Genomic DNA, 16,913 nt, shown 5'->3' with positions numbered 1-16,913 from the left:
TAAGTGCACAAACCATAAACACATCAGAGAACGACTGATATCATGATTACAAAATGTTCCTAACACTCACATGAAACCATCAAAACAAACGGATCGCAAATCGGACACCAAAAAGTCCAAAACGGTCCAATACAGTATCGTCAACAAATGTTGTTTTCAGCAGTACGAAAATCTGTTCTTGATTTCAAAACTATATCAAACAAACTCCGATTGATATGAAATTTTACACACAATTGAGAAAATAACTTTGCAAGATCTCCCCAAATTTTGAGCTCAATCCGACTTGTGAATCACCCGCAGATTTAAAAATACAGCAAAAATTGGGGTTTTGTTGGGGTTTTCTAGAAACGAGTTCAACCTGAGTTTTTCTCAAATCGCGACCAAAATCTGCAACAAATAGGTGTATGCAGTGGTTCGAAGAGTGCAACTCACCACCAAACAATCCCCAAACCAAATCCTCTCAAAGGAATCAAAGTTTTTCACCAACAACACAAGATCGGGAAAAGGAGAAACCAAGACTATAAAACTTCAGAAATTTCAGCAAGGGTACAAACTGAGATTTGAAGCCAAAGAGCCCTGTGGGCCGGACCGGCGACCCTTCCTCTGATTAAACTTGAAAATCAAGAACACAGTCGAAGTACAAAATCACTGCGGAAACCTCGGCTCAACTGGTGTCTACCTAGAGAGAAAACTAGGAGCTCTAGAATGAGTGCTCAAAACAAATGGCAGCCAAGGGATGCTGAACCAACCAGCCCTCCCCTCTATTTATAGAGGGTTATTCTCACTTCCTAAACTACCCCTATTTACATAGAGCCTATGTTGGGGGCCTTCGGCTTCCGAAGGTCCTCAAAAACATGATTTAACAATGTTTCTGGAGTATAATGTGTGAACAGGTATCTTCGGACTTGAATCAGAAAGGGAGAAGCTCAAAAGATACGAAGGTTGACACAGTGCCGAAGCTGTGAAGCAGGAAAGCTTCGGCATGTTCGCAGAAAGGGGAACCGACTTAAAGATGAAAAGGCCATTTAGACCTCGATAGAATGCTATAGAATTATCACCAAATGTAAAGGGCATGTATGTAATTTTGTATGGGTTGTACCCCGTGCCTATAAATAGGTGAACAGTACCCCCGTACTGTTCACGCGGACTTGACATTTGCTTTTGCGTCACACTTGTATTTTCATTTCCTTCCAAGTCGAAGGTACATTTATAATTCAATATTGTTTCTATTCCTTTATGATGAGTTAATAAAGTTAAATGAATAATGTTATACGATTATTCACGCTATCTTTTATGTTTCATATGCTTCGTCTTTTACTAATGTATATTATAGTGATGAAGGTTAATCCTTCATGACCTTCGTCCGGGGATCGTTATATCCTAAGGGAAATAATGCTTCGAAGGACGAAGGATCTTAATGTTTAACATTTTCTGTGTTGCCTTGTTCTTAACTCATAGCATTTGAGAACAAGTCGCCAACATTGGCGCCCACCTCCGGTGAACTCACTTCCACTTCGAGTCTTCATGAACACCTTCGGAAGCTATAGACCTTCGCTATGGCGCCGAAGAAAGCTTCAGCGGCTGGGGCTGCAGCACTACAACCGCTGGACCACAACCAGGAGACCGTCTCTCTTCGGGAGGCCAGAAGCCAGATGAGAAAAGCTGTTAGCCCGACGCTTGAGGAAGAAGAGCTAGACCAAGAAATCAGAGAGATGGAGATGCTACATCAACAAGTGCAGAGGAAGAAGGAGAAGATGGCCCGCCTAGCTGAGTTGCAAAGGCAGATTGACGAAGCTTCTGAGGAAGTTCGCCATCTCACTCACGATGAGCAGAACAGAAGGCCTCATCAGAAAGACCTTCATCAGGAGGGCTTCGTCAACGAAGACGACTGGTATGATAATTTCCATCAGGGAAATTTTGTTTTTGATGATGCTTCTCCTCTGTCTGCTGAGCTGCAGGCTACTCCTTGGCCTCCATCCTATAAGCCACCCCAGCTCCCCATGTTTGACGGCCACTCCGACCCGAAGCAATTCTTGATGAGCTACGAAGCAACAGTGTCTTCGTACGGGGGCAACGCTGCAGTCATGGCGAAGTCTTTCGTCATGGCCGTCAGGAATGTTGCTCAGACCTGGTATTCCTCCCTTCGGCCAGGAACAATCACTTCATGGCAGAAGCTGAAGGATATGTTACTGACCAGCTTTCAAGGATTTCAAACGAAGCCGGTTACAGCTCAAGCCCTCTTCCAGTGTATTCAGGATCACGAAGAATACCTTCAGGCGTATGTCCGAAGGTTCTTACGATTGAGGGCGCAGGCACCAACGGTGCCCAATGAAATCGTTATCGAAGCCATGATCAAGGGGCTTCGTCCTGGACCTGCAGCTCAATACTTTGCTCGGAAGCCTCCTCAGACCTTGGAGAAATTGCTCCAAAAGATGGATGAGTACATTCGTGCCGACAATGACTTTCGCCAAAGAAGGGAGGAGGCCTTCAGATTTTCTGAGATGACCAGGGGCTTCGGAGGAAGATACTACCCGAGGCATGTCCGTTCCATTCACAGCACTCAGAATGATGATAAGGGGAGTCAGCAAAACAGGTCGCAGTGCTCCTCACAGGCTTCGGGGCAACAACAAACTTCCTTTCAGCCACCAGCTCCAAGAGGCAGAGGCGCCAGGGGCTTCGGCGGAAGATTCGGAGATCAGCCAAGGAGACTGTTTTGCCTATTCTGTGGAGAGGGCAAGGGCCACACCACTAGGACGTGCCATGTTACAATCCAGAAGCAAAAGGAACTAGCCGAAGCTGCATCTCAACAAGCTCAGTCGAAGCAGGTTATGCATACTGCTTCGTTTCATCCGCCTTATGTCCCACAATACATAGACAACCACCCTGCGGCTTCTGTAGCTTCGGCAAGTCAACCTCAAGCTTCCTGGCAGCAGCTTCCGCCTCCACCTCCATTGCAGCAAGGTCAACAGCCAGAAGGGAGTCAATACGCTCCACAGCAGAGGGACTTCAGAGAACAGTCCGAAGCTCGCACAGTCAACAGCACTGTGCCAGAGTCGAAGCACATTTATTGACATATCCTACCTTTGATAGCAGTCTTTTCTATTCAGTTTTATTTTCTGTGAAGCAAAAAACATTGATAGTTTTCATGTAATAATTTCGTTGTTTCCACGAGAAAAATTTATTTGATTCACAGGCCTAAGTTGCCGAAGCTTAAAATTTCTTCCGTTACCAAGAAGGACCTTCGGACTAAAAATCCTTCGGAGTAACAAAAAGTCGTTCTAAGGAACGCAGAGTAAGTTTATAAAGTCACAAAAAGTCGTTCCAAAGGGAGCGCAGCGTAAGTTTTCTGCTCAGAAGTCGTTCCTAAAGGAATGCAGAGCCTACAGCGAAAAATCAACGCTGATACCGTCTAAGTAAAAGACGAAGAAGCTCCTAAGGGAGGCTTACAGCGAAAAGTCAACGCTGATACCGTCTAAGTAAAAGACGAAGAAGCTCCTAAGGGAGGCTTACAGCGAAAAGTCAACGCTGATACCGTCTAAGTAAAAGACGAAGAAGCTCCTAAGGGAGGCTTACAGCGAAAAGTCAACGCTGATGCCGTCTAAGTAAAAGACGAAGAAGCTCCAAAGACGTTCCTAAGGGAATGCAGAGCTTACGAATATATTTTATGTGTATCTTCGGAACAAATGTCACATGCATAACATAACATCATCACATCATTTTGCATAGCATAAGCATCATACATCATATCGCATTTGGCAAGAGAAGGGGACACTCTCAACCTTCGAAGGGATGCTTTGAAAAAGTGACATTGAAATTGTATAGCTTCGGAATACAGTTTCGGGGAATATTTTCACGAAACATGGGCGAACTTTATCAGATCAATATCAAAGTTGCATAGCTTCGGAAAATAGCTTCGGAAAATGTTTTCACGAGGCATCGATGTCATTCATCAGAATAATTTTGACAAAGGCTATCTTCTTCACGACGCATGAAAAGAAGGGAAGGTGTTTTTTCGCCGAAGGCTCAAAAGTGGTATGTATTTAAAGTTTCATGCATCGTAAAGAATTCAATAATGAAAAGAGACTTGTATATTACATTCAAATGTACAAAGTGTTGCATAGATTACACTTTAAATGTTTTTTCCAAATAGCACCTAATCTTCCCTCAATACTGCTTCGGCGGCTTCATTCAGAAGTTGGTCAACAACCTTGTCCATGATAGTTTCGGCCATTTGATTAATTTCTTCATCCCCTTTTGTGTGGGGGTCGGCAGATCGTCCAACAGTTTCTGAGCGAAGAGAACACTTCTTCAGTACTTTTACAAATCGTGAGCAAAGTTTAAAATGAAAATTACAACGCAACAAGAACGACTAGTTGGTACCTAACTGTCCTTCGGGCTCCCTACTCCTTTCGGCAGCGTCTGCTACTCTTCTAGCATCGTGAATGCCTTTTTCGCTTCTTTCAATGATCTCTCGCGCCATTCCTCGGCCGCCGTCGTTCCAGATATCAGTAAAAAATTTGCCACCAACCACGCTCGCTTCGGCCGAGGGGTCCTTGATGTCTTCGGTAGATAAGGTAGCTTCGGATTGAGCTAAAAATTTTACATGTTCGCAACCTTTCTTCTCTAAGACGGAAGCAATTCCTCTGGCGCCCGAAAAAGCACATATGTCGCCACGACTGTTCAGAATCTCTTCGAAGGCCTCTGCTTCGTGGCTAATCCATTCCAGCGGACCTTCGGGGTTGCCTCGAGAGAAATTCTCTTCGCTGGAAAAGGCGCCTACGCTGGCGAAGCTGGATTTAATTTTATTCACACATTCTACAGATTTGACATAGCATTTCCCCTGAGATGTGCGAAGCTCCTTAACTTTTGATTCCAATTTGTTGACCATAAAATCACTAAGTTCTCGTTTCGTTTCCTCAAGCGCGCGCTCCTCTTTAGCTCTAGCCAGCTGTTTCTGAAGATCTTTAATCTCGCGTTTTTGAGCTTCGGCCTGGGCCTTTGAAGCAGCTTCGTCTTTTTTCACTTTATCTACCAGTGTAAGTAGAATTTTATCTTTTTCCAAAGCTTCGTTTCTCAGTTTGATAACTTCGGAGCGTAAATTATTAAACGCAATTTCATAACTTTCATCTTCGGCACTCTTTTGCGCTCTTAACGCGTTGCTTAGGATCAGGCCCTATATGAAAAAAGAATTCATATAAGAAAAAAGGAATGAGTTGCGTAAAAAAAAAATAGGGGGTTTTTTCTCAAGTGTTTAATTCCCGTACCTTCAGGCTGTTGTACGCGAGGCTGTCTGCGAGATCCTCTTTCGTCATGGCACTTAACCCAGCTTCAAGCTTCGGAAAGCCTATGCTTCTCGCCATCTCTCGGCAGACGGATAGCTCTTTGTTATCAGGCAGGCAGTATAAGAAGTCATCTTCATTTGTTCCATTAAATATTACTGCCCCCTTCGGATATTTCAGCTCCTTTGCATAATGGTTGGCCTCATGAGTTTCTTCCTCAGATAGCTTTTTCCCCGAAGCATGTCGTATGATGTAATCATGCATGCCGGCAGGTGCTTCGGGGATGACGGTGTCCGTTTCTTCAACTAATATTGGTTCCGGAATTTTTACTGCTTCGGCCTCAAAAGGATGTTCTTTGAAGGGCTCTGAAGGCCCAGCTTCAGCTTCAGCTTGTTGAGCCGAAGCTTCAGTAGAAGCTTCAGCAACTTCAACACTCTTTTTTGGAATTGTGCTTGAAGACTTAATTGTCTCCAAGACGTCTAGTACATTTACCATTCTTTTCCTTTTTGGGGTCACTGATGGCCCCTTTTGGTTTTTTGCTGTCCCAATGATTGCTGTAGGACTCAAAACTTCTGATGTTTTGGAGCCCTCAGTTGCTTCTCTTACCTCCTCAATTTTTTCTGTGAGCGGCGCTTCGGTTTTCTCTTTTGTTTCTGACAACAAAATGTTTGATTGTTCTGATTCTATCTTTGGTGGCACTTCGGCCGTTTCTGCGATCTCTGGCAACAAGGCTGGCTCGATTAGTTTTTCAGCTTCGGTGGCTGAAGAAGTTTTCCCGGTAAACTCCGACACCGAAGCTGGTTCAATATAACGCGGCCGTTGCGTAAGAACCTTTATCTTTTTCCTTTTCGGTTCTGGCTCGCTAGGAGCAGCTGCAGCTTCTTCTTTTGCAGAGATTGTGTTTTTTCTCTTCTGCCTTCGAATGGGATAGCAGTAATCAGGGTAGACAAACCCAATGGCATCAAATACCCGATTCAGTCTCTTCTTTTTTCGGCCTCCGAAGGCTGCTGACATTGCGTTATCTTCAGCCTTCGAGTAGGTCCCGAGTAGCTCATCACTTAAATTGTCAATGCTTTTCAACCACTCATCATCTGGCTCAATAAATTTATCTCCAAATTTGAAGGTGTACTTCAGTCTCACAAGCTCACCTTCGTCGGCCTCTTTTATGGTTTCTTGTGGCATTTCCCATTTCTCAGCAAGCGGCCACACCCTGAAGGCGATATGTTCTTGTACTAAGTCCCTTGTTCCTATAAAAGAGCAGACAACGCCGAAGGCTCTTTGGCACTCTTCGGCGGCTTCGTTCATTTCAACCTTCGGCCTCCGAAGGCCGAAGCTTTGCCAAATAGGACGCATAATTATACCTTTGATGTCTTCTCGTGCTGATAGGTCATTCTTCACATAAAACCATTCTGTCATCCAATCCCCGGGCCATCTCTTCCGAAAGGTTGGTACGGGACAGCTTGCCCCGGACCGAGAAACGAAGCTGTAGCAGCCAAAGTTGTTATGGTACTGTTCTTTGCCCCAAGGCTTTGTTTCATATAATAATTCATGAACATTACAAAAGCTTCTTGCGTCAGGCTTCAGACCTTGACTCCTCGCGGCCCACACGAAGATATTTAGCCTTATAATTGCCTCGGGAGTAAGTTGATGAAGATAGACTTCGAAGATTTTCAACACCTCCACGACGAAGCTGCTCAAGGGGAATCGCAATCCAGCTTTCAAAAAGCTTCGGTACACCACAACTTCATTTTCTTCAGGGTGTGGACAAGTTTTTTCCCCTTCGTCCGCCCTCACAATGGACAGATCCCGGAAATACCTTCCTCTCATATTAACAAGATGATTCTCTTTGATAGTTGATTTACCATAAACTGAATGGCTTGGTCGCCAGGGGCGATCTTCGGAGTCTTCGCCACCGCTGTCCATATCATAACTTTCACTGTCACCAGTATCTTCAGACAGCCCCTCCAGAATTTCCTTGGTAATCTTTTCTGTGTTGGACTTCGACATCGCTATAAGAAACCCTAGGTTCTTCTCTTCATCAAGACTCAGCTTCATCTCAGCACCAGCCTTCTTAGCAGCTTCAGACATCTTCGGAAGCGCTAAAAAACTGTTTCTAAAAGCCGAAGCTTCAAAGCTAAAAACTTAGCAGATCACAGTGCACAAGAGCTAAAAAATGAGTGAGCAGGAGTGGTTGGCCAGAAAGCGTGCAAAATAAGTTTGCGGTATGGCCGTATTTATACGCTTGATGCGTTGAAAGTTGAAAGACCCCACTTGTCATTGAGTGTTGCTATTCTAGCAAAGGGAAGGTGTTTTTTCGGACCTTCGGCATAAAGCCTTCGTTCATATCACAATCTGAATTTATTATTTCAAACAAATTAATATTGCGAGGGGCTACTGTTGGGGGCCTTCGGCTTCCGAAGGTCCTCAAAAACATGATTTAACAATGTTTCTGGAGTATAATGTGTGAACAGGTATCTTCGGACTTGAATCAGAAAGGGAGAAGCTCAAAAGATACGAAGGTTGACACAGTGCCGAAGCTGTGAAGCAGGAAAGCTTCGGCATGTTCGCAGAAAGGGGAACCGACTTAAAGATGAAAAGGCCATTTAGACCTCGATAGAATGCTATAGAATTATCACCAAATGTAAAGGGCATGTATGTAATTTTGTATGGGTTGTACCCCGTGCCTATAAATAGGTGAACAGTACCCCCGTACTGTTCACGCGGACTTGACATTTGCTTTTGCGTCACACTTGTATTTTCATTTCCTTCCAAGTCGAAGGTACATTTATAATTCAATATTGTTTCTATTCCTTTATGATGAGTTAATAAAGTTAAATGAATAATGTTATACGATTATTCACGCTATCTTTTATGTTTCATATGCTTCGTCTTTTACTAATGTATATTATAGTGATGAAGGTTAATCCTTCATGACCTTCGTCCGGGGATCGTTATATCCTAAGGGAAATAATGCTTCGAAGGACGAAGGATCTTAATGTTTAACATTTTCTGTGTTGCCTTGTTCTTAACTCATAGCATTTGAGAACAAGTCGCCAACAGCCTATCCATTCCACCGGGGGCGAAATGGACCAACTCCTAGGTTTTCGATCCAACGGCCACGTCCTTCACACGGAGTTGCTTCGCCTTGATGCACCCTTTGTGATCATGTCACGTGCCGCCACCGGTTCCCCCTGGAACTGCCACCGCCGAGTTTTGAGGTCCAAACTCAGCAAAACCCGCCATCCGTAGCGCTGGGTGGGTTTGAGACCCAAACCACCAAACATGTCGTGAGCACCGCACCTCGTGCACGTCGTTCACGATCAGACGCGTGTCCCGCCAGTCCTCGACCATGCCGGTAACACGGTCCACTCCACCACGTCCTCGCACAAGTGTGTGTCCCAGGTGTCAGCCACCGCGGTTGGTCACCTAGCTGCTCTGATCCGTCAGTCAAGACCCAACACTCACCCTTCACCGCTCCCTATCCATCAGCACGAGCCCGCATGACCTTCACCTCAGCCATCAACCACCGTTCCTATGCTCCTCACTTGCACACCTCAAGTTGACCGACATGGTTGCACAAGCATAATCTCACACTCTGGTCAGTCCACTGACTATCCCAGAGTGCTACCCATTGACAATCACTCATCATCAACCCGAACCACAAGGGACAAGTCAACCTTGTGTTCGCGTTAATAAGTGATGAACTATGTTAGTTTAGGGTTTAAATGATGTGATATATAAAATTATGAGTATTGTTAGTTCTTTCTAGTGTTAAATTAGTATGAAATTAACTAGCAATTGATTATATTGTTGTATATATACATGTATACTATTTTTTGTGGTGGCTCGCGAGCTAAACGAGCCAGCTCAAGCTAGCAAACGAGTCGAGCCGAGCTGGTTCTCTGGCTCGGTTGCTTAACGAGTCGAGCCGAGCCAGCTCGTTCCCTTAACGAGCCAGCTCGAGCTCAGTCGAGCTGAACCGAGCTGGCTCGATATCCACCCCTAGACACCGATCGAGAAGGGAAATTGCGTTCACCACTGGAACAATGCAAATGAAAATAAAAAGAAAAGGAGGCCCCTGAAATAAAGAAACCGAGTTCGGTCAACCTGCTGCCAACCGGATCGAGCCACATCCAAGCTAAGCTAAGGCCCTGTTTGGAAATGTAGTTTTCTCATACTACAATATTTCAATACTATAGTATGCAGTATGCTATGATACAAAACTGTAGTTTTAGCAAAACCAAAACAAAATCAAAGTATTTCTTCATACATAGCACTATTTGGTAGCATTGTTTTTGGCTTATATAAATAAGGAAGACAAGTTCAAATTCAAATAGCTACAACTTATGACGGGTTGCATCATCGGCAAGACAAGTTCAAATTCAAATTAGTTTGTTGTAACCATCTGAGTATCAAAGTTCACAAAGATAAAGAATTAGCAATTAGCATTCACATGCTTCTATGTATGGAACTCGCTGAAGAATTAACAATTAGCATTCAAATGCTTCTATGTATGGAACTCTGAGTACGTAGAAATCTACTTAGTTGCATTCACTAATCAGATTTCTATTTAGAAATCTACTCAGTTGGAGACCTGCGTACTGAATGGAAACCTGCGTATTGAACTTCATGTGCTAATTCTACTAAAAACCTGCGTACCTGAAACGTCCTTTATGCATTAGAGCTCTACTGAATGATCACCATATTGGATCGAAAAGCAGGTGACTTGCATCAGGCTTAGTTCTTACTTCAGGAACAAGATGATTTGTGAGATCTTTGTTTCCCGAAGAGTGCTAGCATTACATATGCTTTTGGTTCGTCAACCTCCACCAAAAAGCAGGGGCATATGTTGAGAACCAAAATAATCACCGAACGGTCCGGCCCTATAGGCCGGACAGTCCGCGGTCTGGACGATCCGCAGTGGCGACGCGGACGGCCCGCACGTGCATAGAATCAGTTAGGGTTCCAGATTTCTTACGTGATTTGTTAGCTAAACTTGCGAGATTTACTCGAGAGCCGACTTGTAACGGGTGCGGACCTCCCCTTTATATATATAGATGAAGGGTCACAGTCGATTGAACCCCTACACTCGATCCAATCAACTCTACTTATCGTTTTTACCTTATGCAATAGGAGTATAGCCCTAGTTTAGCCTTCCTCTAACTCGAATCTTCACATCTCTTCGACTCTACGTCGACTAGAGACGTCTTGGGTGGCTTGTCGACACCAAGACACATCCTAGGATCTCTTCCTTCCGACGGGGTCCCTCCTGGCAGGCGAGATCTAGGTCTGTTGCGAAGAAGACGACTCTCTACGCGACCGCGGATTGTCCGAGCCCTAGGCGCGGACCGTCCGGACATACGTAGAGAAGGAGTCGCTCCTGCGTCCAGGTCACGAATCGTCCGGCCCAGGGCCACGGATCGTCCGGCCCAGGGCCACGGATCGTCCGCGCCTCCGCAGAGAGCCCCTCTAGGTGGTTCGTTCCCGTTTTTGGTGTCCAGATCGGCGCCAACAAAGTTTAAAGTAGGAGGTGGAATAAAACGTGGGATAAAAATTCTGTTGGAGATGTATTAAGGTTGTCTCATCATCTTACCTATCATATCCACTATTTCAAACTTCACTTTATGAGCGGTGCAATCTACAATATAAATAGTGTTCTATATGATCATGTACACGATTTATTGAAGACACCCTAAGGTGTCGTTTGGTTTAGACGTTGTTAAGGGAATGGTAATGGGATCTCTTACCAGCAGTAATGGTTACTAGTTATAATTAGATTAGATAGTAGTATCTAGTACTACTAGAAAAAGCTCAAACAAACAAAAGTATCGGTATCTATTACCCTATGTAATCTATTTACGTTACATCTCTGCGAATCAAACACACCTAAGTGTCTATCGAACCAACTCGCGATTGTATTGTAGTCTTGCCGTTATATAAAAAAACTAAGGAACTTACGAAGAAACCAAGCGGGTAATAAGCAAGCTATTGCTACATGAGTGGACTCATATTGCGAGAAATAGACTATATAATTATCTCTACTACTTATTAAGGCTGCAATAGTAGCCTGCCTTTTTGTGTTCTGCCGATTCGGTCTCTGACAGGTAGGGCCCACATACTGACAGGTTCCCCGTGCATGCTCCTGGTTCAGCCAAAAAATTACATCCCACAACACATCCGGTGACCACAACAGTACTACTACGCGCACAGGTAGGCATATAAGCAGATTTAAACACCAACCGGTGGGCAATGTGGTACTAACTTTGACCTGCAAACCATGAAGACAAAGACACATGCGCCATATGAGGCCCATCTGCCAATTTGTACGAGGCCCATCTCCCATGACAAATGAAAACCCTAATCTCCAGCACCCCGGCGGCCTCCAGCGCTCCCGCTCCTTGCTCGCCTCCACCCGCGGCCACCACCGCCCTGCGGCCCCCGCCGCTTGCCAGCCTCCACCGCGCCGCGAGTCGCGCCGTTCCTGCACCGGCTGGTCCTGGAGCACGGGAGGACGAGCATGTACTGGTTCGGCCCCAGCCCCAAGGTGACCATCGTCGACTCGGACCTGGCCGAGGACGTGTTGTCCAACAAGTTCGGCCACTTCGAGAAGCTCAAGGTCCTGGCGCTGTCCAAGATGCTGGGCTCCGGCGTGGCCAGCCACGAGGGCGAGAAGTGGGTCAAGCACCGGAGGATCCTCAACCCTGCGTTCCATCTTGAGAAGCTCAAGGTACTACTAACTACTACATATAATTAATTGCATATAATTAATTGGTCCTTGGAATTATCTGGCAATGTGCAGCGCATGTGCCGGCGTTTTCTACGTGCTGCGAGGAGCTGGTGAGCAGGTGGGCGGCGGAGTCCCTTGGCTCCGACAGCTCGTGCGAGCTGGACGTCTGGCCGGAGCTGCAGAACCTGACGGGAGACGTCATTTCTCGCACCGCGTTCAGCAGCAGCTACAGCGAAGGGAGAAGGATCTTCCAGCTACAGGCCGAGCAAGCTTCGCTTGTCATGACCAACATTCGGAAGATCATGATCCTCGGCTACATGTGAGTTAGTAGTTAGTACTACCTTGGTTGCTGTGTGCTCAGTACTGACGATTAAACAGTTAGCAGTGTGTTCAGTACTGATTAAACAGTATCCTAAAACAAAATGTTTCACGGAACGTACGGGGCCATGCCTTGCCTTGATCAGGTACTTGCCTACCGCGAACAATAGGAAGATGCGCAGGAACAACAGGGAGGTGGAGTCAATCCTGCGAGAGATAATCGGGAAGAGGATCCAGGCAAGGTGGGTCTACTGCTGGAGACAAACATGAGAGACGACATGGGGATGACGATCGAAGACGTGATCGAGGAGTGCAAGGTGTTCTACTTCGCCGGGATGGAGACCACGTCGGTGCTGCTCACGTGGACGATGGTGGTGCTCAGCATGGACCCGGAGTGGCAGGACCGCGCGAGGGAGGAGGTGACGGCTCTGTTCGGCAGGGACGGCAAGCCCGAGTACGACGGCCTAAGCCGCCTCAAAGTCGTGAGTACTGCTGACTACTTCTTCCGGCCGTTCATTCAGATTACTCTTGTTCCTTTTGTGTCGTCGTCCGTGCGCGTGCGTGCAGAACGACCGATGGATGAGTGAAACGGCAACGCATGCGTGCCGTGTATATATATGCTGCAGGTGACCATGGTGCTCTACGAGGTGCTCCGGCTGTACCCGCCGGCCACCTCCGTCGTCCGGCAAACGTACAAGGAGATGGAGGTCGGAGGCGTCACCTACCCCGCGCGACGTGATCCTGGAGCTGCCTGTGCTGCTCATCCACCACGACCCGGACATCTGGGGAGGCGACGCGCGCGAGTTCAGGCCCGACAGGTTCTCCGAGGGCGTGTCCAGGGCCTCCAAGGACCCCGGCGCGTTCCTCCCGTTCGGCTGGGGCCCGCGCATCTGCATCGGCCAGAACTTCGCGCTGCTGGAGGCCAAGATGGCGCTCTGCATGATCCTCCAGCGGTTCGAGTTCGGGCTCGCGCCATCCTACGCTCATGCGCCGCATACCGTGATAACCTTGCATCCTATGCACGGTGCGCAGCTTAAGCTCAGAGCAATATGATCTTGACACGATGGGTGTCCCATCATTGATGCCATTGTTATGTATAACCTTACAATTCAGATAGGCACTCGGCCCTGTTAATGTCTGAAATAAGTATCTTCGCGTTGGCATTTTGTAATGTGCTTTTCACGTACCATTGGTGCTTTATTGCCTTTTGTATATAAACATGTGGATATATGTAACTCGTACATTACACAAACAAACACAAACACACCAGAGCCAGAGCTATAGGGTGGAGCTATAAACCGTGGCTCTACTTTTGTACACAAAATTGGCTCCACATGTTCTTCCAATCCTGCAACTGCGTTTTTCGCATCCCCGTTTGGTACAGCTTCTCCGGCTCTTCCTGTGTTCTTGATCCCTTTGTTCCCTTTGATTTCATCTCCGCTCACTTTCTTTCTGTTCGATTTTGACGCCTGCAGATTGCAAGAATGGGATTGCTAAGCAAGCTAAGATTTCAATGGCATATTCCTTCATACATAGGCCATTGAGCGACGAGGCACACCGCGTCAGCACTCCCGTGGTGGTCACTTGCAATGACCAGAGACGGGAGGTCTTCGTTGCCCAGAACATCGCTAACAAGAAAATTGACCGCACCGTTGCATTCGACAAGGTAGCTATTTTACTCCACTTGTTGGCCACTGCCACACCCCAGGCATTCACTTGATTGATTCATCACTTGGTAACCAACCGAACACGCAGGTGCTAGGTCCAAAGTCTCAACAGCAGGACGTCTTCAACCATGCTGTTGTGCCACTTGTCAGCGAGGTTGACGGTTATAATTGCACAATATTTGCATATGGCCAGACTGGAACTGGCAAAACGTACACAATGGAAGGAGGAGGGGACAAAGCACTGGTGCAGTTTTTATTATATATATTCACATGCTACACATGTTTCTGAATTCTGATGCGGTTAGTTTGCTGCTTCAACTGATGCCATAACTCTACTCCATTTCTGTAGAATGCTGACCTCCCGACTGATGCCGGTGTCATTCCAAGTGTTGTTAAGCGCATATTTGACATCCTCGAGGCACAGAGTGCAGAGTACAACATGAAGGTTTCTTTTCTTGAGTTGTACAATGCGGAGCTCACTGATCTTCTAGCTCTACAATGAGGTAAATGTAAATGTGATGTACCGGCCACTACTTCATCCTCAGATCTCAAGTCTTCCCGTGTTCTTGATCCCTTTGTTCCCTTTGATTTCATCTCTGCTCACTTTCTTTCTTTTGATTTTGACGCCTGCAGATTGCAAGAACGGGACTGCTAAGCAAGATAAGATTTCAATGGCCTATTCCTTCATACATAGGCCATTGAACCGGAAAATTTTGTCGGTATTCGGTAACTATAGGATCATGTGGTTGTTGGTCGAGTTGGACCAATTATGCTGGCTCATTTGTTGGATGTTTTGACAAGTCGATTCTAGCTTCCTTATGATCTATGTTAGATTTGGTAATGCATACCAGTTAGTAAAGCATTTACGATGTACATTGTTATACATAGAGCTTTACATCGCAAAAATTATCAGTTTCCCTCAGTTACGATATGCATTTAGTATTTATCGTATTTTGAAAATTAATAACCTATTATACTATGATAGGCTTGACTTCACGTTTATCTAAATAACTTAGTGCGATGATGCTTGAAAACTTATCTTCCATTTTGCCAGATCAATGAATAAAAGGATTATTCATATCAATGTCCATGCACCTTCTCAGAAAATCCTTTTGTGATGTTGGTGTTGGATTCCTGGACCTGTACTGGTACATATGCTAAGTCATCCACAAATCTGACCCAGAATTGTACCGTTCTTTTTATAGCCATGTTTGGTACTTGTTTGAGTGCTCCATAGTTCGCAAGTTTGTTTTGTTATGATGTATTTTGACATTTGAATCTCAGACATGCTTAGGAACTACTGATTTGAATTTATGGGCTAACAGTTCCAGTATTTCAAATAGAAAGTATGCTATATCAAATAAGTTGATGATACTTTTGGTACTGGAGAATGAAGTTAGACTGCATTTGATATTAGAAGTCTGTTTGTCTGATTGCAGTTGATTATAAAGAAGCTAGAGCTGATATTAGAAGTCTGATATTAGAAGTCTGTTTGTCTGATTGCAGTTGATTATAAAGAAGCTAGAGCTTCCAGTCAAGTTTGATATTAGAAGTCTTCTTTTGCTTTTACATTTTGTTTTTTATGATCTTGATCTTAGAAGCAGGGTTTTGGTACCAGCTTAACTAATTTTCTGAAGTTTTATGTTCTTACTTTAATTATAACTAGATGATTGCAATAAGATATCATGAGGCGCGCCGAGGAGAACAGGGGCCTCCTCTCCGCCTCCTCCTTCGACAGGCAGCTGCTGCGGTACGACCATCAGGCGTTTCATTTGTTGTACAATATGTGAATCAATCTTCCATTGGTATGAACTGTGATCTGATTCTTTGTCTCGACCGGTGCAGGAAGGAGGTGGTGAGGAGGGTCAAGGCCGCGGTGGCGGGACGTGAGTGAAGTGAGCTTTGTCGAGCCTATATGTGGAGGTCGGTCGTGAAGCTGGGACTAGGACAAGGGCGAGCTGAAGGCTAGAAGCTGTAAATGCACCCTTCAAGAGTCTTCATAGGCCAAGTCTCTACATAGGTGTTGACAAAAAGGGAAATTCATGACAATGCGTTTATATGAGATTGTCCAATATCGAAACCAAGAATACATGGGGGGCAACTGTATTCGATTTTTGTTTCTCTTTCGTGGAGTATTACTGAAATATATGCTTCCAGTGTTGAAGTTTCCAAATTAAATGTTATCTCTGTACAAAGTGTGCAGGCTCGGTTATAGGAATTTTATAAAGAAAATGACAAATATACATGTACGAACTTCAAATATTTCCTGGTACTAACCTCTCTGCTCTGAGATGACATGTTCTTTTGCTGTTATGAAATCAAATATTTCTTCATGATCTCTTATAATCTGTCAAATGATGTTTGCCCAGTGGCAATAGAAAACCCTTATATTAAAGAGATAATCGATGATGATGCGGACAGACCTAAAGATGTTTGCTCAACTTTTGCTATGAATTTATTAGTAGGATGTCTTGGATATAGAGTAAGCAAGTTATGTGTTGTTTATTTTCATGCTAAATGATCTTTCTGGAACTTACAGTGCATGGAAGGAAACAGTGGGCGATGAAAGCAGGGAATTTGGGAGGTACATGCGACAGAGAGAAGAGCAAGAGAAGCAGGAAGCGGAGTTGTTCACTCGGGCTCCTGTAACCAAACATGATAAGCAGATCGAGAAGCGCATAAGGAGACAACTTCATGGGTATGTTCAGATAGTTTATCTTTTGTTGCTTATTGACTGTGTAAATACACAATCGCCTTTGATAGCACTTGGTTTGCCCATTGGGATTTTCAGCTTGTCTTAATATCCAACGTACACCACCATCTGATATTTGATCCCGACAACAGGCTAGGAGGCTTAACTGACGATTTTGGCCTTGGGATGAACATGCTGTTGGGAGGAGACAAGGAAGATGATGGCGGTTC

At 45.3% G+C, this 16,913-nt stretch overlaps 1 protein-coding gene across 1 annotated transcript; it reads left to right on the top strand.

The window, feature by feature from the left end:
- The first annotated feature begins 11,619 nt into the window (after window positions 1–11,619).
- Window positions 11,620–13,490, top strand: LOC100193665 (uncharacterized). Its single transcript, NM_001138758.1, has 4 exons — window positions 11,620–12,006; window positions 12,079–12,325; window positions 12,471–12,806; window positions 12,951–13,490. The coding sequence occupies exons 3-4, from the start codon at window positions 12,591–12,593 to the stop codon at window positions 13,359–13,361; spliced, it is 627 nt and encodes a 208-aa protein (NP_001132230.1). The 5' UTR covers window positions 11,620–12,006; window positions 12,079–12,325; window positions 12,471–12,590; the 3' UTR covers window positions 13,362–13,490.
- The last annotated feature ends 3,423 nt before the right edge of the window (window positions 13,491–16,913 follow it).

The sequence above is a fragment of the Zea mays genome, chromosome 1 (assembly GCF_902167145.1).
Source record: "Zea mays cultivar B73 chromosome 1, Zm-B73-REFERENCE-NAM-5.0, whole genome shotgun sequence".
Lineage (NCBI taxonomy): Eukaryota > Viridiplantae > Streptophyta > Magnoliopsida > Poales > Poaceae > Zea > Zea mays.
The sequence above is the reverse complement of the archived record's forward strand: the minus strand, read 5'-3'. Positions and strand labels throughout refer to the sequence as shown.

Excerpts from the sequence above, each read along its gene's own strand:
- LOC100193665 (NM_001138758.1), top strand. The coding sequence starts at position 12,591 with ATGAGAGACGACATGGGGATGACGATCGAAGACGTGATCGAGGAGTGC. Across the intron at positions 12,807-12,950 it reads GCCTAAGCCGCCTCAAAGTC|GTGACCATGGTGCTCTACGA; the intron begins GTGAGTACTGCT and ends TATATGCTGCAG.